General features: G+C 37.0%; 1 protein-coding gene across 1 annotated transcript in view; it reads left to right on the plus strand.

Annotated features, from left to right (window-relative positions):
- Positions 1-7458, plus strand: part of LOC112237591 (glutamate receptor ionotropic, NMDA 3B-like) — a 103235-nt gene extending 95777 nt beyond the window's left edge. The window contains exons 15-19 of the mRNA XM_042318727.1: positions 125-197; positions 2899-3063; positions 3527-3594; positions 4921-5159; positions 5561-7458. Of these exons, the coding sequence (XP_042174661.1) occupies positions 125-197; positions 2899-3063; positions 3527-3594; positions 4921-5159; positions 5561-6489 (1474 nt within the window). The 3' untranslated portion in view covers positions 6490-7458. The remainder of the gene's footprint in view (positions 1-124; positions 198-2898; positions 3064-3526; positions 3595-4920; positions 5160-5560) is intronic.
- Positions 7459-24719: the final 17261 nt, after the last annotated feature.

A 24719-nucleotide genomic window follows, 5' to 3' on the forward strand; every position in this document is an offset into this window, starting at 1 on the left:
TCACTGCGATTGTTTAGCCCAACGGTATTCGCAAGTTACGGATGTGCATATCACCCTCATTTTCTTCACTATTTCATATGTTTTGTTGATCTGACACTAGTATTAACATGATGTGTTGTTCCAGGTACATGGACATATTACATGAGAAATGGTACAAGGTGGTGCCATGTGGGAAGCGAGTATTCACAAACACTGAGGTGTGTGTGTCTGTGTGTGTGTGTCTGTCTGTCTGTCTGTCTGTCTGTCTGTCTGTCTGTCTGTCTGTCTGTCTGTCTGTCTGTCTGTCTGTCTGTCTGTCTGTCTGTCTGTCTGTCTGTCTGTCTGTGTTGAAGGTCATAGTCGACAGAAGCAACAACCAAACTCTTTCTATATACTGTGGTGTCTGTGTTTGTTGTCTGACCTCTGACTGACCTCTAACTGCCAGACAGACTCCTCATAGATTTAGCTGACAAAATGGTACTCCTTCTTCACAATCACAAACACACACCTGCTTCCCCCATAGTGTTGGTATACAGCCAGCCTAGCCAGAATTCTAGTCCCGTATCTCAGCCTCCCGCTGGGACAGAGACAAACAGGACTCGCTTCCAGGCACACACACACACACACACACACACACTCCAATCTACAGACCTGATATATAGCTGCTGGCAAAGACTCTTTTACCTTCACTCCCCCTTCTAGTCCTTGGCATATGAGATAACATCTGTGATGTGTGTGTGTGTGTGTGTGTGTGTGTGTGTGCGTGTGTGTGTGTGATGGTGTTTACTACTACAGCCTCTACAGCCCCAGAGAGAGGAAGGCTTAGGGCCATGAGAAACTCTCTGTATCAGAGGGATGATATTCTTCATATTTATGCAGAAGTTAGAATACATAGAGCAGACTTGAGGCAGTTCTACAGAATAACAACATGAGGCAGGACAGAAGTCCACGATCCAAGGTGTACCTCTGGGTCACATGGGGTGGCTCACATTGTGTCATTCCAGGTGCTTCTAGAGGAAATAGACAGAGAAACGATGGCAGTGTTTTGCCTGATAAGTGTGCTTGTAGTTTCCCATAGAGACCGTATGTGTGTGCAGCGTGCGGTAATGAGTAAATGTGTGCTATTCGTTCTGGTCAGAAGACTTGTGTCCCTGTAGATCATGGGGATGGAGATGGTTATTATGGGATGGCAGAGAGAGAAGGACATGGTCATGTTTGAATACTTCCTACCTTCTTAAAAGGGGCAATCTGCAGTTGAAACTAAAACGAAGCGCCCTTCCCTGTTTCAGTAAAAAGCTGAGGGAAGGGGCTGGAGAAATCTAACCACTCTCAAATTCATAGACAGCGCTATGGATGCTAGGACTGACCATCCATGATATCAACATTTTCGAGGTTATATAGTGTTTGTTTACATTTACTATGTTTACACACATTTGAGTAAAACAAGCTAATATTTTACAGCCAGCAGCATACCACCCTACGGCATACCACCCTACAGCATACCACCCAGCATCTCACTGCTGGCTGGCTTCTGAAGCTAACCAGGGTTGGTCCCTGGATGGGAGACCAGATGTTGCTGGAAGTGGTGCTGGAGGGCCAGTAGGAGGCACCCTTTCCTCTGGTCTAAAAAAAAATATCCCAATGCCCCAGGGCAGTGATCGGGGACATTGCCATGTGTAGGGTGCTGTCTATCTGATGGAATGTTAAACGGGTGTCCTGACTCTCTGTGGTCACTAAAGATCCCATGGCACTTATCGTAAGAGTAGGGGTGTGAAACCTAAATTCCCAATCTGGCCCTCATACCATCACAGGCACCTAATCATCCCCAGTCTCCAATTGGCTCATTCATCCCCCTTCCTCTCCCCTGTAACTATTCCCCAGGTTGTTGCTGTAGATGAGAATGTGTTCTCAGTCAACTTACCTGGTAAAATAAGGGTTAAATAATTAGTGTTTTGATGGGGTACGACAGTTGAACTATTAATTAGTAAGTTATACTCTTCAAGAATCAATCAAATCAAATCAAATGTTATTTGTCACATACACATGGTTAGCAGATGTCAATGTGAGTGTAGCGTAATGGATACATTCTCACCAAAATTGTAGCAACTGCAGATTGCCCCGTTAAGGTCATCACTGATAGGTGGAAGCAACTGGCTCGAGTTTTACTCAGAGCCAGTGATGTGATGATGTCAGGTGACGGAGAAAGTGGAACTACTGGTTCACTCTGCCATCTAGAGGCCACTGTTGGAACCACAGTCAACCTCATACCTTAAGGCAAAATGGGGACTGTGAAGACACATAGAGCATTTAATGCATTTTGTATTGTATTTTGCATTTTATTATGTATATGATGCATGGTTGGGTTACGACTGTTATATGTGGTTGTCTCACTTGGCTATCTTAAGATGAATGCACTAGCTGTGGGTCAGTCTGGATGGGAGCGTCTGCTGAATGACTAAATTGTAATGTAAATGTAGTGCTATGTATGTATATTTACAGTATGTATAATATGTATTTTATTTGTTGTGTTGTGTTTCCTGTTTGGACCCCAGGAAGAGTAGTCACTGACTGCCTCAGCAGCAGCTAACTACGGAACCTAATAATAAATACTCTCTTTCCCTCTCTCACCCTCTCTCACCCTCTCTCTCCCTCTCTCACCCCCCTCTCTCCCTCTCTCTCCCTCTCTCACCCCCTCTCTCCCCCTCTCTCTCCCTCTCTTGCGCTATATATCTCTCTCCCTCTTTCTGTCTCTCTCTCTCTCTCTCTCTCTCGCGCTATATATCTCTCTCCCTCTTTCTGTCTCTCTCTCTCTCTCTCTCTCTCTTGCGCTATATATCTCTCTCCCTCTTTCTGTCTCTCTCTCTCACACCCTCTCTTGCCCTCTATCTCTCCCTCTTTCTGACTCTCTCTCTCTCCCAGAATTTATCGATGGGGATAGATCATTTCTCAGGCCTGTTTGTGATGTTGTGTGTGGGGGTGGTTGGAGCCATTTTTACCTTGGCAGCTGAACACACCTTCTATCACCTAGCCCTGCCCCGGCTACGGCGGTCACACACACTCACCTACTGGTTGCATACCAGCCAGGTATGTAGGTACACACACACACACACACACACACACACACACACACACACACACACACACACACACACACACACACACACACACACACCACACACACACACACACACACACACACACATACACACACATGAACTAGATCTATAGCAAGCCACCAAGCTTTTAATAGTATCTAAGATAATTAGAATTTCACACTTTTAAAAACATATTATCAAGGTGATCTTAACAAGGTGATCTTACCACTGTGATCTTATCAAGGTGATCTTAACAATGGGATCTTACCACTGTTATCTTAGCAAGGTGATCTTACCACTGTTATCTTAGCAAGGTGATCTTACCACTGTTATCTTAGCAAGGTGATCTTACCACTGTTATCTTAACAAGGTGATCTTACCACTGTGATCTTAACAAGGTGATATTGAGTGAATGTTCTCTCATCTGTGTTGTATCATCTATCTGTTGACAGAAGATCCATCGAGCCCTGAACACCCCTTACGAGGACGTAGGGAAAGAGTTGATTGGCCTGGACCACAAGTAGAGAAACACTAATCAATACTATCTATATTAGAGTATAGGTTATCAATACGGTCTATATTAGAGTATAGGTTATCAATACGGTCTATATTAGAGTATAGGTTATCAATACTGTCTATATTAGAGTATAGGTTATCAATACTGTCTATATTAGAGTATAGGTTATCAATACTGTCTGTATTAGAGTATAGGTTATCAATACTGTCTATATTAGAGTATAGGTTATCGATACTGTCTATATTATAGTATAGGTTATCAATACTGTCTATATTATAGTATATGCTATCAATACTGTCTATATTAGAGTATAGGTTATCAATACTGTCTATATTAGAGTATAGGTTATCAATACGGTCTATATTAGAGTATAGGTTATCAATACTGTCTCTACTAGAGTATAGGTTATCAATACTGTCTATATTACAGTATATGCTATCAATGCTATCTATATTATAGTATATGTTATCAATACTATCTATATTATAGTATATGCTATCAATACTATCTATATTACCATATAGGTTATCAAAAATAGTTATATTACATTATAGGTTATCAATACTATATTTATTACAGTGTATGTTATCAATACTGTATATATTACATTATAGGTTATCAATAATATCTATATTGCAGTCGGGGTATTTAATACTGTCTATATTAGAGTATAGTTTATCAATATTATCCATATTACAGTATAGGTTATCAATACTGTCTATATTAGAGTATATGTTATCAATACTGTCTATATTACAGTATAGGCTATCAATACTATCTATATTACAGTATAGTTTATCAATACTGTCTAAATTACAGTATCGTTTATCAATACTGTCTAAATTACAGTATAGTTTATCAATAATCTCTATATAAGTGTATAGGTTATCAAAAATAGTTATATTACATTATAGGTTATCAATACTATATATATAGTAGAGTATAGATTATCAACACTATCTATATTCGAGTATAGGTTATCAATACTGCCTATATTATAGTATAGGTTATCAATATTGGCAATGTTACAGTAAAGGTCATCGATACTGTCAATAGTACAGTATATGTTATCAATACTATCTATTCTACAGTATAGATAATCAACTCTAATCAACTCTCTATATTAAATGATTACCAATACTCTATATTGCGTTATAGGTTATCAATACTATCTATATTACATATTGGTTATCAATACTATCTATATTAGAGTATAGTTTATAAATACTATATTACAGTACAGGTTATCAATATTGTCAATATTACCTTTCTTTCTCTCTCTCTCTCTCCCCCTCCCCTCTCTCTCTCCCCCATCTCTCTCTCCCCCAGTCCCTCCCCTTGTGTCTCTGACAGCTGCAGCCTCCACAGACACCAGCAGCCTCGCCCTCCTCCTCCCCCATCTTCCCCCTGCCTGCCCCCTCCTCCTCAGCCCTCCTCTCCTGCCCGGGACATCAAGGAGAACAAGAGGGTCCACTTTGATCTGGAGAGTCTACACAGCTACCGTCTACACACACACACCGCCTCGTTCTGGGGACGTCCTGGCATGGTGGGGCGACACGGCCTGGGAGGTACACACTCACTCTAACACACACATTTCTTTTACAGTCCTTGTGGGGACCAAAACATTTATTCCCATTCAAAATCCTATTTTCCCTAACCCCTAATCATTAACCTTAACACCTAACCCTAAAACTAAACCTAACCCTATCTCTTAACCCTAGTTCTAACCCTATACCTACTAACCACTAAGCCTAAAATACACGTTTTCCCTGTGGGGATCAGCGAAATGTCCCCAGAACTTTCCTTGTTTCACTATCCTTTAGTAGAACTTCTGGGACCCACAAGGATTGTAAAACCAAACCACACACACTTTACATGCTTTATTTCAATAAAGCACAAATCACATTCCCTTCAATGAGATTCAGAGAAAAGGTCACACATAGTTTCTGTCCTCCCCTGTCTGTTCCAGGGTGTCTGGGTGGTTTATCTCCTCCTCAGGTTAGCCTGCATGCTAACGGTGGCCCAGCATCGGCCCTGGCCTCCCCCGGCCTGGCCCTGCCTCCTCTGGGGAACCCAGGCAACCAGGCCTTCCTGTGGGAGGGAGAGCTCCTGGAGGTCCAGGGGAGGATCGAGACGTTCACAGCCCAGCTGAGAGACGCCGTGGCCAGGAGAGCCGAGATACAGACCTGCCTGGAGAACCATAAAATGAACTTGAGCGCAGCTACTGCTGTCAAACTGGAGAAAGACAAGGTTGGCCAGTCACAAAGCCTGGAGAGAGTGAGAACCAACGCAGAGAAAGATAGAACCAAGGAAGAGAGAGAGGGGCTCAACCAGGAGAAAGGGAGGAGTGGCAGATCAAACCTCTGTTGCAGCCTGGACAGAAACAGAGACAGAGACAGGACAGGCAGGGACAGTTCCACTATGAGACAAACAGCCAGACAGGACACAGACAGGGACAGACTGTTACACCAATCAGAAACTGAGAGAGACCGAGATGACCAATCAAAAAGCCTGGACAGAAATGGGAGCAGCCAATCACATGCCTCCAACATTCTGCAGACAGGGAGGAACAGCCAATCAGAAGCTCTGACCATCCTACAGAGGAGAGAGATCCAATCAAAAACCTCCACCAGCCTGGACAGAGAGACATCCAACCAATCAGGTGCTGTCAATACACTGCAGGGAGAAAGAACTGTCCAATCACATAACTCCACCAGCCTGGAGAGAGGAAGAGTCAGGCAATCAGGTGCAGTGAAAGACCAGGAGAGGGGGAGAACTGTCCAAACACGGACAGGGGCTAGTCTGGACAGACTGAAAGCTAGCCAATCCAGTGCCGGCACTGGGAATCTGGTTAGAGAACGTCCCGCCCCCATGGACACCCAGAAGAGTTTGTGTTAGTCGTTTGATTGGTTATTTATAAGAACACAAAAGACCAATTAGAGGGCTGGAAAAGAATATAACAGGTCCAAATGATGATGAGTTTAAAAAAACAATGACAGAGATGTGGCACTGGTCCATTTGCCTCTGATGTCAACGGCTGCTGTCTGTTAACAAAATGTCTGATCAGAACTTTACCCATCTACTGTTTGTCTCCACTAGGTGTGTTTCCTTTTTGTTTCTAACTACTAATAGCTCTTTCTCTTCATCTCGTACCCCTGGGTTGTGTTCACTAGGAACCAAACAGAAGCAAACAGAACAAAACGGGAAGGGACCTACCTGAATTTGTCCAATAGACAAATCTCGTTTTTGTTGCAGAAGGTTTTTCTGCTTGGAGCGAACGAACGGTTTCCGTTGCAATGGTTTGTGACACTGTATACACCCCAGGTCTGTAGTCAGTTCTGAGTGGGTCATTCAAGGTACACATGGGGCTCCTAAATGTTCAATCAAGTGCTATCTCCGCCCGACCGGGTAAGAATCGGCTATCCCAGAGGGCAAACTACACGTGTCCACTGTCATTGTCCTGACTGATCCTCTATAAGGACCTTGAGTTGGTTTGATACTATGCAGTTGAATTGAATTTCATTTAATGGAATTTGGATGTCATGGTGGTGTCAAATGTATGTAACAAAAGTCGAACCTGGAAGTGGATGAAAAAGGTGGACGTGGAAAGAGAGAAGGCGGTTGTATTTCAGCCTATAGCAGGTGTTTTAGAAGAGATGCAGGTTGCTAGGTTACCTGTAGAGGACTGAGGAGTGTTGTAGATATGTTGTTCTGGTGTTGATGGGCCGTGTTCGGTGTCCCATAATGCTGCCTATTAACAACAGCTATATTCTCAAACACAACAGAATTGTATCAGCATATTATTGGGACTCGTATCATGTTGTTGTATATCATTTCCATATTTTTAAATTAAACATTTATATACTGGTTTTAATGCAACAAATTACCACAGACTGAAATGACAGTCTATACCACAAGGTGGTGCCTGGATCTCTCTCTCACACACACACACACACACACACACACACACACACACACACACACACACACACACACACACACACACACACACACACACACACACACACACACACACAACCTACTCAACTAAGCAACTGAAACCTTCTTTCATGGATGAGAAGGAAAATATTATAATATTTCACTGTCATAGTAATAACAATTTTCATTTTGTCTTTCCCTCAATTCTGTGATATTTAGCAACACAGAGATGCCCCCCCCAACACATACACACAATCACACATAAAGGTGTGCACACACACACAATCACCCAGTTATAGTAATTCGCTGTGAAATTAAAAGACAAACCTCTCATCGTTAATCCACCCAAAATCACACGCTCTGATTACATGATCCTGACGAGCAATTAGAACACTGCTGCGCCTCACTCCTATGAATCAAAGCTCAGATTTAACTCATCTGTACAAGTGTGTGTGTGTGCGTGTTTGTCACAGTGAACAAAATGAGGTCAGACAACAGTTGTATCTAAATGTATGGATGTTATACATCTGACATATTTACATATTTCCTCAGGCATACGGAGCAGAGGTAGGGGAATATATATGCACACACACGGTCCCCATTCCCAGTGACCCTGGTCTGTGTGAAGCCTGCAGGATATTTTAGTCTTAGTCACGCATGTTAGAACACACACACATTAACCCACGCATCCTAAAATATATCTTTCTGCATCACTGTTTGTTTTCTCTCTTCATCTCTTTCTCCATCTCCGTCCCTTCATATCTCTGTGAGAAGTGAGACAGTACGAGATATGGACAGACAGTAGAGAGAGATATGGACAGACAGTAGAGATACATATGGATACAGTAGAGAGAGATATGGACACAGTAGAGATACATATGGATACAGCAGAGATAGATATGGACAGACAGTAGAGAGAGATATGGACACAGTAGAGATACATATGGATACAGTAGAGAGAGATATGGACAGACAGTAGAGATACATATGGACAGACAGTAGAGATAGATATGGACAGACAGTAGAGATACATATGGATACAGTAGAGAGAGATATGGACAGACAGTAGAGATACATATGGATACAGTAGAGAGAGATATGGACAGACAGTAGAGATACATATGGATACAGTAGAGAGAGATATGGACAGACAGTAGAGATACATATGGATACAGTAGAGAGAGATATGGACAGACAGTAGAGATACATATGGATACAGTAGAGAGAGATATGGACAGACAGTAGAGATACATATGGATACAGCAGAGAGAGATATGGACAGACAGTAGAGATACATATGGATACAGTAGAGAGAGATATGGACAGACAGTAGAGATACATATGGATACAGTAGAGAGAGATATGGACAGACAGTAGAGATACATATGGATACAGTAGAGAGAGATATGGACACAGTAGAGATACATATGGATACAGTAGAGAGAGAGATATGGACAGACAGTAGAGATACATATGGATACAGTAGAGAGAGATATGGACACAGTAGAGATACATATGGATACAGTAAAGAGAGATATGGACAGACAGTAGAGATACATATGAATACAGTAGAGAGAGATATGGACACTGTAGAGTGAGATATGGACACTGTAGAGAGAGATATGGACAGACAGTAGAGACAGTAAGAGATATGGACACAGTAGAGATACATATGGACAGACAGTAGAGAGAGAATCAGATATGGACAGACAGTAGAGAGAGATATGGACAGACAGTAGAGAGAGATATGGACAGACAGAGAGAGATATGGACAGACAGTAGAGAGAAATATAGACAGACAGTAGAGAGAGAAAGAGATATAGACAGACAGTAGGGACAGTAAGAGATATGGACACAGTAGAGAGAGATATGGACACTGTAGAGAGAGATATGGACACTGTGGAGAGAGATATGGACATAGTAGAGAGAGATGGACACAGTAGAGTGAGATATGGACACAGTAGAGAGATATGGACAGACAGTAGAGGGAAAGAGATATGGACACAGTAGAGACAGTAAGAGATATGGACAGACAGTAGAGAGAGAAAGATATATGGACACAGTAGAGATATGGACAGACCGTAGAGAGAGAGAGAGATATGAAAGCGCTATGGACACAGTAGAGCGAGAAAGAGATATGGACAGACCGTAGAGACAGTAAGAGATATGGACAGACAGTAGAGAAAGAAATGGAGAGACAGAGAGAAGGGTTTGAGACAGAGAAGGGAATGAGACAGACAGAGCAGAGGCCTTTGTGTTGTTCTGTTGAATCACTCCTCATATGAAGGCCACCTCAGTCCTCCGGACAGTTCTACACACACACACTGCTGTAGAGTGTTGAGATGTCTGTGATGGAGTGTGTGTGTGTGTGTGTGTGTGTGTGTGTGTGTGTGTTTGTGTGTGTGTGTGTGTGTGTGTGTGTGTGTAGAGGCCAGATGGTGAGGGCCCTAGGGATAGTCAACCAGGACTGACTCCGCCCTCAGTGGGGGGGGGGACTAACTCTCTCTCCTCCTTCCCTCGCTCTCTCTCTCTTTATCCCTCCCTTCTCTGTCATATCCCTGTCTCTGTATTAGAAGTATAGATTTTACAAGGGGTTAGCAGGGACTAACCAATAGTAGAATTCATTAAAGATATCTGATAACAACCCACTTCCTTTTGTGTGTGTGTGTGTGTGTGTGTGTGTGTGTGTGTGTGTGTGTGTGTGTGTCAATAGAGGATCTTTTCACTACTCCAGGGATAACAGCTGTATTCTTGACAACTAAAGACTCCTCCAACCTAATGTCTATTCTTCAGCTCAGTGGGCTAACACGGTCTTGAGACACAAACCACCAATGCCGGTCAGTCACATAAAATTCAATGAATTTGCAAATAGACGTTTCCTTAGTCAAGGAGTTTATAACCATTACCTGGAAACACAAGTTTAAAAAAACAGTAGCCCATGAAAAGGGACAGTAATATAATATTAGTATTTACATTGGTAATAAAGACAAAAAGGTAAATAAATGATATCTCTGGAAAAGGCAGCATTTCTGTTTCTTAGAAGTCATAATACAAGTTCATAGAAACACAATGAAGTAGAATACACTCATTCACACACAGAAACACACATGCAAGACAGACACACCCTCACACACATACATACACATGCAGACTAACACCAGTATTCAACAGTTCTATTATCAAAAGAGGATATCCACTACAGAACAAGTCATTCTGCTGCTAGGCAACCGATGCACACAGACCACCCCCACAAGTCTATACAGTCTTTAGTCACCATTTATCTTATTGTATTGTCAGTGGGGGTTTGATTAGCAACAAATGAGCTTAAAAATAATTTATATTATTGCATGTAATTTTATACAATTGGAGTTGAGTCTGTATGTGTGTGTGTGTGTGTGTGTGTGTGTGTGTGTGTGTGTGTGTGTGTGTGTGTGTGTGTGTGTGTGTTTTAATCTGAATTAAAAATCATATCTAAAATCCCAAAATTCAATTTTCCTAAAAGTAGTGCACTGTGTTAGCGGTCTGTAGCGCAGAACCCCACCAGCAAACTACTTCCCGCGGCTATGTGTGTCTGTGTGGATCTGTTCACATTGTGAAGCCAAATGTTCCCTCCAGTCTTCGTCTCCCCCTCTTTGTTTACTGTAGTAATCCTCTCCAAGATGTTCACTTTCCTTCCTCCTTTTCCCCCCTCTTCTTCGTCTCTACAGTAAGTCAGTGGAATGGAAACCTGAGAGAGATCCTATATACAGTATAGTATAGTACAGCTGGTGAGTATAGTCAGTATAGTTGTATAGTCTAGTCAGATAGCAGTCGGTGGTAAACCAACTACTAGAGCTGCTATTGTTTTTGTTGTCTTTAGTGATCCAGTCTCCATGCTCCTGAAGACCTTCGTTCACACGCTCCACCTCCACTGTTAGACCCTGACTTAGCAGTGTTCTATGTCGCGTTATAACCTCCACTACTGTTAGACCTTGACTTAACAGTAGGTTTTGCTGTTATGTCGCATCTTAACTTCTTTAAGTCATCTCATGTCCTTCTCCTACTCTGCAGTGTCTTGAAGATCAGCTATTTGTCTGTTTCCATCTGGACCCTTTCTCAGTATTGAAGTAGTGTTCTGGATCATTGTGACTCCTCTACGCCAAGTTATAACCTCCATTATATTACATTTTAACTCCTAAGTTGTCTCATAACCTCCTCTCACTCATTTAAGTCATGTAGTAGTTCTCCTGACTGTTAGGTCTTCCCAAACGGTGTCACATTTAATAACTTCCCCTGACTGTTAGGTCTCCCCAAAATGTGTTACATTTAATAACGTCCCCTGACTGTATGGTTATGTAGAGGTACTACTGTCTATCTTAATTTATCTATGTCGTCTTATAACCTCTCGCTCTGTAAGGTCCCCTATTTTCTCTTCTGACCTCGTAGTCTGTTTTTAGTAGTGTTGGTGTCTATTATAACTCCTCTATGTCGCGTTATAATCTCCTCTCCGTCTGCATGGTCTTGTAATAGACTTCTTGATCAGCGCGGCTGTGGGCTGAGACAGTGGGCCGGCGGGGGGAGGGTCATAGAGCGGGGGAGGGGGAGTAACTGTCCAACAGCAGATCTGGATGAGGAGGGGGAGGGAGAGGGGAGTAGAAGTGGGGAGGAGGGGGAGGGAGGGGTGAGTAGGAGGGGGAGAAGGGGGAGGGAGGGGGAGGAGATGGGTTGAGGAGGGGGGCAGGGTGGAGGAATCGGTCTCGCTGGGCGAAGAGGAGCAGATAGAATCTGATTTCACAGGAAGAGTTCGGTATTCCCGATATTCCGGTGCGGAGACTTTCTCCTGGCGCTGCAGCGCCCCCCTCTGGCCATGCTCACCGACGCTCCCGCTGGTGGTGTTCCTCCGCTCCCAGGGGGTCCCGTTACCGGCAGCTGTTACTCTGGCCCCCAGGGTCCCGTTACTCCCGGTACCGACACTGCTAGACACCCTGACCACAGGGTGATGAGGGGCATGAGCGTCTATGGTGACAATACTCCCGGTAACGCTCCCAGTAACACTCCCGGTGTGGCTGTCGCGGTCGGAGGGGACCCGGTAGTACGGCGACTCAGAGCTTCCTGTTGAAGACCCTCCCCCACAGGAAGAGGTGGAGTCAGAGCCCTTGGCAGAGGAGCTGATTGGTCCATGCTGCTTGGACATGGCAATGACCTACAGGATGAACAGAGGAGATGGTTAGCTAGTTACTTCATCTAGTTAGAATGTAAATCAACAGTTCATTTAGCTAGTTACTTCATCTAGTTAGAAGGTAAATCAACAGTTCATTTAGCTAGTTACTTCAGCTAGTTAGAATGTAAATCAACAGTTAATTTAGCTAGTTACTTCAGCTAGATAGAATTTAAATCAACAGTTCATTTAGCTAGTTACTTCATCTAGTTAGAACATAAATCAACAGTTCATTTAGCTAGTTACTTCAGCTAGTTAGAATGTAAATCAACAGTTCATTTAACTAGTTAGAATGTAAATCAACAGTTCATTTAGCTAGTTACTTCAGCTAGTTAGAACATAAATCAACAATTCATTTAGCTAGTTACTTCAGCTAGTTAGAATGTAAATTAACAGTTCATTTAGCTAGTTACTTCAGCTAGTTAGAACATAAATCAACAATTCATTTAGCTAGTTACTTCAGCTAGTTAGAATGTAAATCAACAATTCATTTAACTAGTTACTTCAGCTAGTTAGAATGTAAATCAACAGTTCATTTAGCTAGTTACTTCAGCTAGTTAGAATGTAAATCAACAGTTCATTTAGCTAGTTACTTCAGCTAGTTAGAATGTAAATCAACAGTTCATTTAGCTAGTCACTTCATCTAGTTAGAACATAAATCAACAGTTCATTTAGCTAGTTACTTCAGCTAGTTAGAACATAAATCAACAGTTCATTTAGCTAGTTACTTCAGCTAGTTAGAATGTAAATCAACAGTTCATTTAGCTAGTTACTTCAGCTAGTTAGAATGTAAATCAACAGTTCATTTAGCTAGTTACTTCATCTAGTTAGAATGTAAATCAACAGTTCATTTAGCTAGTTACTTCAGCTAGTTAGAATGTAAATCAACAGTTCATTTAGCTAGTTACTTCAGCTAGTTAGAATGTAAATCAACAGTTCATTTAGCTAGTTACTTCAGCTAGTTAGAATGTAAATCAACAGTTCATTTAGCTAGTTACTTCAGCTAGTTAGAATGTAAATCAACAATTCATTTAACTAGTTACTTCAGCTAGTTAGAATGTAAATCAACAGTTCATTTAGCTAGTTACTTCAGCTAGTTAGAATGTAAATCAACAGTTCATTTAACTAGTTAGAATGTAAATCAACAGTTCATTTAGCTAGTTACTTCAGCTAGTTAGAACATAAATCAACAATTCATTTAGCTAGTTACTTCAGCTAGTTAGAATGTAAATCAACAGTTCATTTAGCTAGTTACTTCAGCTAGTTAGAATGTAAATCAACAATTCATTTAACTAGTTACTTCAGCTAGTTAGAATGTAAATCAACAGTTCATTTAGCTAGTTACTTCAGCTAGTTAGAATGTAAATCAACAGTTCATTTAGCTTACTTCAGCTAGTTAGAATGTAAATCAACAGTTCATTTAACTAGTTACTTCAGCTAGTTAGAACATAAATCAACAATTCATTTAGCTAGTTACTTCAGCTAGTTAGAACGTAAATCAACAGTTCATTTAGCTAGTTACTTCAGCTAGTTAGAATGTAAATCAACAGTTCATTTAGCTAGTTACTTCAGCTAGTTAGAATGTAAATCAACAGTTCATTTAGCTAGTTACTTCAGCTAGTTAGAATGTAAATCAACAGTTCATTTAGCTAGTTACTTCAGCTAGTTAGAACATAAATCAACAGTTCATTTAGCTAGTTACTTCAGCTAGTTAGAACATAAATCAACAGTTCATTTAGCTAGTTACTTCAGCTAGTTAGAATGTAAATCAACAGTTCATTTAGCTAGTTACTTCAGCTAGTTAGAATGTAAATCAACAGTTCATTTAGCTAGTTACTTCAGCTAGTTAGAATGTAAATCAACAGTTCATTTAACTAGTTAGAATGTAAATCAACAGTTCATTTAGCTAGTTACTTCAGCTAGTTAGAACATAAATCAACAATTCATTTAGCTAGTTACTTCAGCTAGTTAGAATGTAAATCAACAGTTCATTTAGCTAGTTACTTCAGCTAGTTAGAATGTAAATCAACAGTTCATTTAGCTAGTTACTTCAGCTAGTTAGAATGTAAATCAACAGTTCATTTAGCTAGTTACTTCAGCTAGTTAGAATGTAAATCAACAGTTCATTTAGCTAGTTACTTCAGCTAGTTAGAATGTAAATCAACAGTTCATTTAGCTAGTTACTTCAGCTAGTTAGAATGTAAATCAACAGTTCATTTAACTAGTTAGAATGTAAATCAACAGTTCATTAAACTAGTTAGAATGTAAATCAACAGTTCATTTAGCTAGTTACTTCAGCTAGTTAGAACATAAATCAACAATTCATTTAGCTAGTTACTTCAGCTAGTTAGAATGTAAATCAACAGTTCATTTTAGCAGCTAGTTAGAATTAAATCAACAGTTCATTTAACTAGTTAGAATGTAAATCAACAGTTCATTTAGCTAGTTACTTCAGCTAGTTAGAACATAAATCAACAGTTCATTTAGCTAGTTACTTCAGCTAGTTAGAATGTAAATCAACAGTTCATTTAGCTAGTTACTTCAGCTAGTTAGAATGTAAATCAACAGTTCATTTAGCTAGTTACTTCAGCTAGTTAGAATGTAAATCAACAGTTCATTTAGCTAGTTACTTCAGCTAGTTAGAATGTAAATCAACAGTTCATTTAGCTAGTTACTTCAGCTAGTTAGAATGTAAATCAACAGTTCATTTAGCTAGTTACTTCAGCTAGTTAGAACATAAATCAACAGTTCATTTAGCTAGTTACTTCAGCTAGTTAGAATGTAAATCAACAGTTCATTTAGCTAGTTACTTCAGCTAGTTAGAATGTAAATCAACAGTTCATTTAGCTAGTTACTTCAGCTAGTTAGAATGTAAATCAACAGTTCATTTAGCTAGTTACTTCAGCTAGTTAGAATGTAAATCAACAGTTCATTTAGCTAGTTACTTCAGCTAGTTAGAACATAAATCAACAATTCATTTAGCTAGTTACTTCAGCTAGTTAGAATGTAAATCAACAGTTCATTTAGCTAGTTACTTCAGCTAGTTAGAATGTAAATCAACAGTTCATTTAACTAGTTAGAATGTAAATCAACAGTTCATTTAGCTAGTTACTTCAGCTAGTTAGAACATAAATCAACAGTTCATTTAGCTAGTTACTTCAGCTAGTTAGAATGTAAATCAACAGTTCATTTAACTAGTTACTTCAGCTAGTTAGAATGTAAATCAACAGTTCATTTAGCTAGTTACTTCAGCTAGTTAGAATGTAAATCAACAGTTCATTTAGCTAGTTACTTCAGCTAGTTAGAATGTAAATCAACAGTTCATTTAGCTAGTTACTTCAGCTAGTTAGAATGTAAATCAACAGTTCATTTAGCTAGTTACTTCAGCTAGTTAGAATGTAAATCAACAGTTCATTTAGCTAGTTACTTCAGCTAGTTAGAATGTAAATCAACAGTTCATTTAGCTAGTTACTTCAGCTAGTTAGAAATAAATCAACAGTTCATTTAGCTAGTTACTTCAGCTAGTTAGAATGTAAATCAACAGTTCATTTAGCTAGTTACTTCAGCTAGTTAGAATGTAAATCAACAGTTCATTTAGCTAGTTACTTCAGCTAGTTAGAATGTAAATCAAAGTTCATTTAACAGTTCATTTAGCTAGTTAAATCAACAGTTCTAGTTAGAATGTAAATCAACAGTTCATTTAGCTAGTTACTTCAGCTAGTTAGAACATAAATCAACAGTTCATTTAGCTAGTTACTTCAGCTAGTTAGAATGTAAATCAACAGTTCATTTAGCTAGTTACTTCAGCTAGTTAGAAGTAAATCAACAGTTCATTTAGCTAGTTACTTCAGCTAGTTAGAATGTAAATCAACAGTTCATTTAGCTAGTTACTTCAGCTAGTTAGAATGTAAATCAACAGTTCATTTAGCTAGTTACTTCAGCTAGTTAGAATGTAAATCAACAGTTCATTTAGCTAGTTACTTCAGCTAGTTAGAATGTAAATCAACAGTTCATTTAGCTAGTTACTTCAGCTAGTTAGAATGTAAATCAACAGTTCATTTAGCTAGTTACTTCAGCTAGTTAGAATGTAAATCAACAGTTCATTTAGCTAGTTACTTCAGCTAGTTAGAATGTAAATCAACAGTTCATTTAGCTAGTTACTTCAGCTAGTTAGAATGTAAATCAACAGTTCATTTAACTAGTTACTTCAGCTAGTTAGAACATAAATCAACAATTCATTTAGCTAGTTACTTCAGCTAGTTAGAATGTAAATCAACAGTTCATTTAGCTAGTTACTTCAGCTAGTTAGAACATAAATCAACAGTTCATTTAGCTAGTTACTTCAGCTAGTTAGAACATAAATCAACAGTTCATTTAGCTAGTTAGAATGTAAATCAACAGTTCATTTAGCTAGTTAGAATGTAAATCAACAGTTCATTTAGCTAGTTACTTCAGCTAGTTAGAATGTAAATCAACAGTTCATTTAGCTAGTTACTTCAGCTAGTTAGAATGTAACAGTTCATTTAGCTAGTTATTTCAGCTAGTTAGAATGTAAATCAACAGTTCATTTAGCTAGTTACTTCAGCTAGTTAGAATGTAAATCAACAGTTCATTTAACTAGTTACTTCAGCTAGTTAGAATGTAAATCAACAGTTCATTTAGCTAGCTACTTCAGCTAGTTAGAATGTAAATCAACAGTTCATTTAGCTAGTTACTTCAGCTAGTTAGAATGTAAATCAACAGTTCATTTAGCTAGTTACTTCAGCTAGTTAGAATGTAAATCAACAGTTCATTTAGCTAGTTACTTCAGCTAGTTAGAATGTAAATCAACAGTTCATTTAGCTAGTTACTTCAGCTAGTTAGAATATAAATCAACAGTTAATTTAGCTAGATACTTCAGCTAGTTAGAAGGTAAATCAACAGTTCATTTAGCTAGTTACTTCAGCTAGTTAGAATGTAAATCAACAGTTCATTTAGCTAGTTATTTCAGCTAGTTAGAATATAAATCAACAGTTAATTTAGCTAGATACTTCAGCTAGTTAGAAGGTAAATCAACAGTTCATTTAGCTAGTTACTTCAGCTAGTTAGAACATAAATCAACAGTTCATTTAGCTAGTTACTTCAGCTAGTTAGAATGTAAATCAACAGTTCATTTAGCTAGTTACTTCAGCTAGTTAGAATGTAAATCAACAGTTCATTTAGCTAGTTACTTCAGCTAGTTAGAATGTAAATCAACAGTTCATTTAGCTAGTTACTTCAGCTAGTTAGAATGTAAATCAACAGTTCATTTAGCTAGTTACTTCAGCTAGTTAGAATGTAAATCAACAGTTCATTTAGCTAGTTACTTCAGCTAGTTAGAATGTAAATCAACAGTTCATTTAGCTAGTTACTTCAGCTAGTTAGAATGTAAATCAACAGTTCATTTAGCTAGTTACTTCAGCTAGTTAGAATGTAAATCAACAGTTCATTTAGCTAGTTACTTCAGCTAGTTAAAATGTAAATCAACAATTCATTTAACTAGTTACTTCAGCTAATTAGAATGTAAATCAACAGTTCATTTAGCTAGTTACTTCAGCTAGTTAGAACATAAATCAACAATTCATTTAACTAGTTACTTCAGCTAGTTAGAACGTAAATCAACAGTTCATTTAGCTAGTTACTTCAGCTAGTTAGAACATAAATCAACAGTTCATTTAGCTAGTTACTTCATCTAGTTAGAACATAAATCAAGAGTTCATTTAGCTAGTTACTTCAGCTAGTTAGAATGTAAATCAACAGTTCATTTAGCTAGTTAGAATGTAAATCAACAGTTCATTTAGCTAGTTACTTCAGCTAGTTAGAACATAAATCAACAATTCATTTAGCTAGTTACTTCAGCTAGTTAGAATGTAAATCAACAGTTCATTTAGCTAGTTACTTCAGCTAGTTAGAATGTAAATCAACAGTTCATTTAGCTAGTTACTTCAGCTAGTTAGAATGTAAATCAACAGTTCATTTAGCTAGTTACTTCAGCTAGTTAGAATGTAAATCAACAGTTCATTTAGCTAGTTACTTCAGCTAGTTAGAATGTAAATCAACAGTTCAACTAGTTAGAATGTAAATCAACAGTTCATTTAGCTAGTTACTTCAGCTAGTTAGAACATAAATCAACAGTTCATTTAGCTAGTTACTTCAGCTAGTTAGAATGTAAATCAACAGTTCATTTAGCTAGTTACTTCAGCTAGTTAGAATGTAAATCAACAGTTCATTTAGCTAGTTACTTCAGCTAGTTAGAATGTAAATCAACAGTTCATTTAGCTAGTTACTTCAGCTAGTTAGAATGTAAATCAACAGTTCATTTAGCTAGTTACTTCAGCTAGTTAGAATGTAAATCAACAGTTCATTTAGCTAGTTACTTCAGCTAGTTAGAATGTAAATCAACAGTTCATTTAGCTAGTTACTTCAGCTAGTTAGAATGTAAATCAACAGTTCATTTTAGTTACTTCAGCTAGTTAGAATGTAAATCAACAATTCATTTAGCTAGTTACTTCAGCTAGTTAGAATGTAAATCAACAGTTAATTTAGCTAGTTACTTCAGCTAGTTAGAATGTAAATCAACAATTAATTTAACTAGTTACTTCAGCTAGTTAGAACATAAATCAACAGTTCATTTAGCTAGTTACTTCAGCTAGTTAGAATGTAAATCAACAGTTCATTTAACTAGTTACTTCAGCTAGTTAGAACATAAATCAACAGTTCATTTAGCTAGTTACTTCAGGTTAGAACATAAATCAACAGTTCATTTAGCTAGTTACTTCATTTAGCTAGTTAGAATGTAAATCAACAGTTCATTTAGCTAGTTACTTCAGCTAGTTAGAACATAAATCAACAGTTCATTTAGCTAGTTACTTCAGCTAGTTAGAATGTAAATCAACAGTTCATTTAGCTAGTTACTTCAGCTAGTTAGAATGTAAATCAACAGTTCATTTAGCTAGTTACTTCAGCTAGTTAGAATGTAAATCAACAGTTCATTTAGCTAGTTACTTCAGCTAGTTAGAATGTAAATCAACAGTTCATTTAGCTAGTTACTTCAGCTAGTTAGAATGTAAATCAACAGTTCATTTAGCTAGTTACTTCAGCTAGTTAGAATGTAAATCAACAATTAATTTAACTAGTTACTTCAGCTAGTTAGAATGTAAATCAACAGTTCATTTAGCTAGTTACTTCAGCTAGTTAGAACATAAATCAACAGTTCATTTAGCTAGTTACTTCAGCTAGTTAGAATGTAAATCAACAGTTCATTTAGCTAGTTACTTCAATGTAAATCAACAGTTCATTTAGCTAGTTACTTCAGCTAGTTAGAACATAAATCAACAGTTCATTTAGCTAGTTACTTCAGCTAGTTAGAATGTAAATCAACAGTTCATTTAGCTAGTTACTTCAGCTAGTTAGAACGTAAATCAACAGTTAATTTTGCTAGTTACTTCAGCTAGTTAAAATGTAAATCAACAATTCATTTAACTAGTTACTTCAGCTAGTTAGAACATAAATCAACAGTTCATTTAGCTAGTTACTTCAGCTAGTTAGAATGTAAATCAACAGTTCATTTAGCTAGTTACTACAGCTAGTTAGAATGTAAATCAACAGTTCATTTAGCTAGTTACTTCAGCTAGTTAGAATATAAATCAACAGTTAATTTAGCTAGATACTTCAGCTAGTTAGAAGGTAAATCAACAGTTCATTTAGCTAGTTACTTCAGCTAGTTAGAATGTAAATCAACAGTTCATTTAGCTAGTTACTTCAGCTAGTTAGAATGTAAATCAACAGTTCATTTAGCTAGTTACTTCAGCTAGTTAGAATGTAAATCAACAGTTCATTTAGCTAGTTACTTCAGCTAGTTAGAATGTAAATCAACAGTTCATTTAGCTAGTTACTTCAGCTAGTTAGAATGTAAATCAACAGTTCATTTAGCTAGTTACTTCAGCTAGTTAGAATGTAAATCAACAGTTCATTTAGCTAGTTACTTCAGCTAGTTAGAATGTAAATCAACAGTTAATTTTGCTAGTTACTTCAGCTAGATAGAATGTAAGTCAACAGTTCATTTAGCTAGTTACTACAGCTAGTTAGAATGTAAATCAACAGTTAATTTAGCTAGATACTTCAGCTAGTTAGAATGTAAATCAACAGTTCATTTAACTAGTTAGAATGTAAATCAACAGTTCATTTAGCTAGGTACTTCAGCTAGCTAGAATGTAAATCAACAGTTAATTTAGCTAGTTACTTCAGCTAGTTAGAATGTAAATCAACAGTTCATTTAGCTAGTTACTTCAGCTAGTTAGAATGTAAATCAACAGTTCATTTTAGTTATTTCAACAGTTCATTTAGCTTACTTCAGCTAGTTAGAATGTAAATCAACAGTTCATTTAGCTAGTTTTCAGCTAGTTAGAATGTAAATCAACAGTTCATTTAGCTAGTTACTTCAGCTAGTTAGAATGTAAATCAACAGTTCATTTAGCTAGTTACTTCAGCTAGTTAGAATGTAAATCAACAGTTCATTTAGCTAGTTACTTCAGCTAGTTAGAACATAAATCAACAGTTCATTTAGCTAGTTACTTCAGCTAGTTAGAATGTAAATCAACAGTTCATTTAGCTAGTTACTTCAGCTAGTTAGAATGTAAATCAACAGTTCATTTAGCTAGATACTTCAGCTAGTTAGAACATAAATCAACAGTTCATTTAGCTAGTTACTTCAGCTAGTTAGAATGTAAATCAACAGTTAATTTAGCTAGTTAGAATGTAAATCAGCAGTTCATTTAGCTAGATACTTCAGCTAGTTAGAACATAAATCAACAGTTCATTTAGCTAGTTACTTCAGCTAGTTAGAATGTAAATCAACAGTTCATTTAACTAGTTACTTCAGCTAGTTAGAATGTAAATCAACAGTTCATTTAGCTAGTTACTTCAGCTAGTTAGAATGTAAATCAACAGTTCATTTAGCTAGTTACTTCAGCTAGTTAGAATGTAAATCAACAGTTCATTTAGCTAGTTACTTCAGCTAGTTAGAATGTAAATCAACAGTTCATTTAGCTAGTTACTTCAGCTAGTTAGAATGTAAATCAACAGTTCATTTAGCTAGTTACTTCAGCTAGTTAGAATGTAAATCAACAGTTCATTTCTAGTTACTTCAGCTAGTTAGAATGTAAATCAACAGTTCATTTAGCTAGTTACTTCAGCTAGTTAGAATGTAAATCAACAGTTCATTTAGCTAGCTAGTTAGAATGTAAATCAACAGTTCATTTAGCTAGTTACTTCAGCTAGTTAGAACATAAATCAACAGTTCATTTAGCTAGTTACTTCAGCTAGTTAGAATGTAAATCAACAGTTCATTTAGCTAGTTACTTCAGCTAGTTAGAATGTAAATCAACAGTTCATTTAGCTAGTTACTTCAGCTAGTTAGAATGTAAATCAACAGTTCATTTAGCTAGTTCCTTCAGCTAGTTAGAATGTAAATCAACAGTTCATTTAGCTAGTTACTTCAGCTAGTTAGAACATAAATCAACAGTTCATTTAGCTAGTTACTTCAGCTAGTTAGAATGTAAATCAACAGTTCATTTAGCTAGTTACTACAGCTAGTTACTACAGCTAGTTAGAATGTAAATCAACAGTTCATTTAGCTAGTTACTTCAGCTAGTTAGAATGTAAATCAACAGTTCATTTAGCTAGTTATTTCATCTAGTTAGAATGTAAATCAACAGTTCATTTAACTAGTTAGAATGTAAATCAACAGTTCATTTAGCTAGTTACTTCAGCTAGTTAGAACGTAAATCAACAGTTCATTTAGCTAGTTACTTCAGCTAGTTAGAATGTAAATCAACAGTTCATTTAGCTAGTTACTTCAGCTAGTTAGAATGTAAATCAACAGTTCATTTAGCTAGTTACTTCAGCTAGTTAGAATGTAAATCAACAGTTCATTTAGCTAGTTACTTCAGCTAGTTAGAATGTAAATCAACAGTTCATTTAGCTAGTTACTTCAGCTAGTTAGAATGTAAATCAACAGTTCATTTAGCTAGTTACTTCAGCTAGTTAGAATGTAAATCAACAGTTCATTTAGCTAGTTACTTCAGCTAGTTAGAATGTAAATCAACAGTTCATTTAGCTAGTTACTTCAGCTAGTTAGAACATAAATCAACAGTTCATTTAGCTAGTTACTTCAGCTAGTTAGAATGTAAATCAACAGTTCATTTAGCTAGTTACTTCAGCTAGTTAGAATGTAAATCAACAGTTCATTTAGCTAGTTACTTCAGCTAGTTAGAATGTAAATCAACAGTTCATTTAACTAGTTAGAATGTAAATCAACAGTTCATTTAGCTAGTTACTTCAGCTAGTTAGAATGTAAATCAACAGTTCATTTAGCTAGTTACTTCAGCTAGTTAGAACATAAATCAACAGTTCATTTAGCTAGTTACTTCAGCTAGTTAGAATGTAAATCAACAGTTCATTTAGCTAGTTACTTCAGCTAGTTAGAATGTAAATCAACAGTTCATTTAGCTAGTTACTTCAGCTAGTTAGAACATAAATCAACAGTTCATTTAGCTAGTTACTTCAGCTAGTTAGAATGTAAATCAACAGTTCATTTAGCTAGTTACTTCAGCTAGTTAGAATGTAAATCAACAGTTCATTTAGCTAGTTACTTCAGCTAGTTAGAACGTAAATCAACAGTTAATTTAGCTAGTTACTTCAGCTAGTTAGAATGTAAATCAACAGTTCATTTAGCTAGTTACTTCAGCTAGTTAGAATGTAAATCAACAGTTCATTTAGCTAGTTACTTCAGCTAGTTAGAATGTAAATCAACAGTTCATTTAGCTAGTTACTTCAGCTAGTTAGAATGTAAATCAACAGTTCATTTAGCTAGTTTTCAGCTAGTTAGAATGTAAATCAACAGTTCATTTAGCTAGTTACTTCAGCTAGTTAGAATGTAAATCAACAGTTCATTTAGCTAGTTACTTCAGCTAGTTAGAATGTAAATCAACAGTTCATTTAGCTAGTTACTTCAGCTAGTTAGAACATAAATCAACAGTTCATTTAGCTAGTTACTTCAGCTAGTTAGAATGTAAATCAACAGTTCATTTAGCTAGTTACTTCAGCTAGTTAGAATGTAAATCAACAGTTCATTTAACTAGTTACTTCAGCTAGTTAGAATGTAAATCAACAGTTCATTTAGCTAGTTACTTCAGCTAGTTAGAATGTAAATCAACAGTTCATTTAGCTAGTTACTTCAGCTAGTTAGAATGTAAATCAACAGTTCATTTAGCTAGTTACTTCAGCTAGTTAGAATGTAAATCAACAGTTCATTTAGCTAGTTACTTCAGCTAGTTAGAATGTAAATCAACAGTTCATTTAGCTAGTTACTTCAGCTAGTTAGAATGTAAATCAACAGTTCATTTAGCTAGTTACTTCAGCTAGTTAGAATGTAAATCAACAGTTCATTTAGCTAGTTACTTCAGCTAGTTAGAATGTAAATCAACAGTTCATTTAGCTAGTTACTTCAGCTAGTTAGAATGTAAATCAACAGTTCATTTAACTAGTTAGAATGTAAATCAACAGTTCATTTAGCTAGTTACTTCAGCTAGTTAGAACATAAATCAACAATTCATTTAGCTAGTTACTTCAGCTAGTTAGAATGTAAATCAACAGTTCATTTAGCTAGTTACTTCAGCTAGTTAGAATGTAAATCAACAGTTCATTTAACTAGTTAGAATGTAAATCAACAGTTCATTTAGCTAGTTACTTCAGCTAGTTAGAATATAAATCAACAGTTCATTTAGCTAGTTACTTCAGCTAGTTAGAACATAAATCAACAGTTCATTTAGCTAGTTACTTCAGCTAGTTAGAATGTAAATCAACAGTTCATTTAGCTAGTTACTTCAGCTAGTTAGAATGTAAATCAACAGTTCATTTAGCTAGTTACTTCAGCTAGTTAGAATGTAAATCAACAGTTCATTTAGCTAGTTAC

The sequence above is a fragment of the Oncorhynchus tshawytscha genome, unplaced genomic scaffold (assembly GCF_018296145.1).
Source record: "Oncorhynchus tshawytscha isolate Ot180627B unplaced genomic scaffold, Otsh_v2.0 Un_scaffold_339_pilon_pilon, whole genome shotgun sequence".
Taxonomy (NCBI): domain Eukaryota; kingdom Metazoa; phylum Chordata; class Actinopteri; order Salmoniformes; family Salmonidae; genus Oncorhynchus; species Oncorhynchus tshawytscha.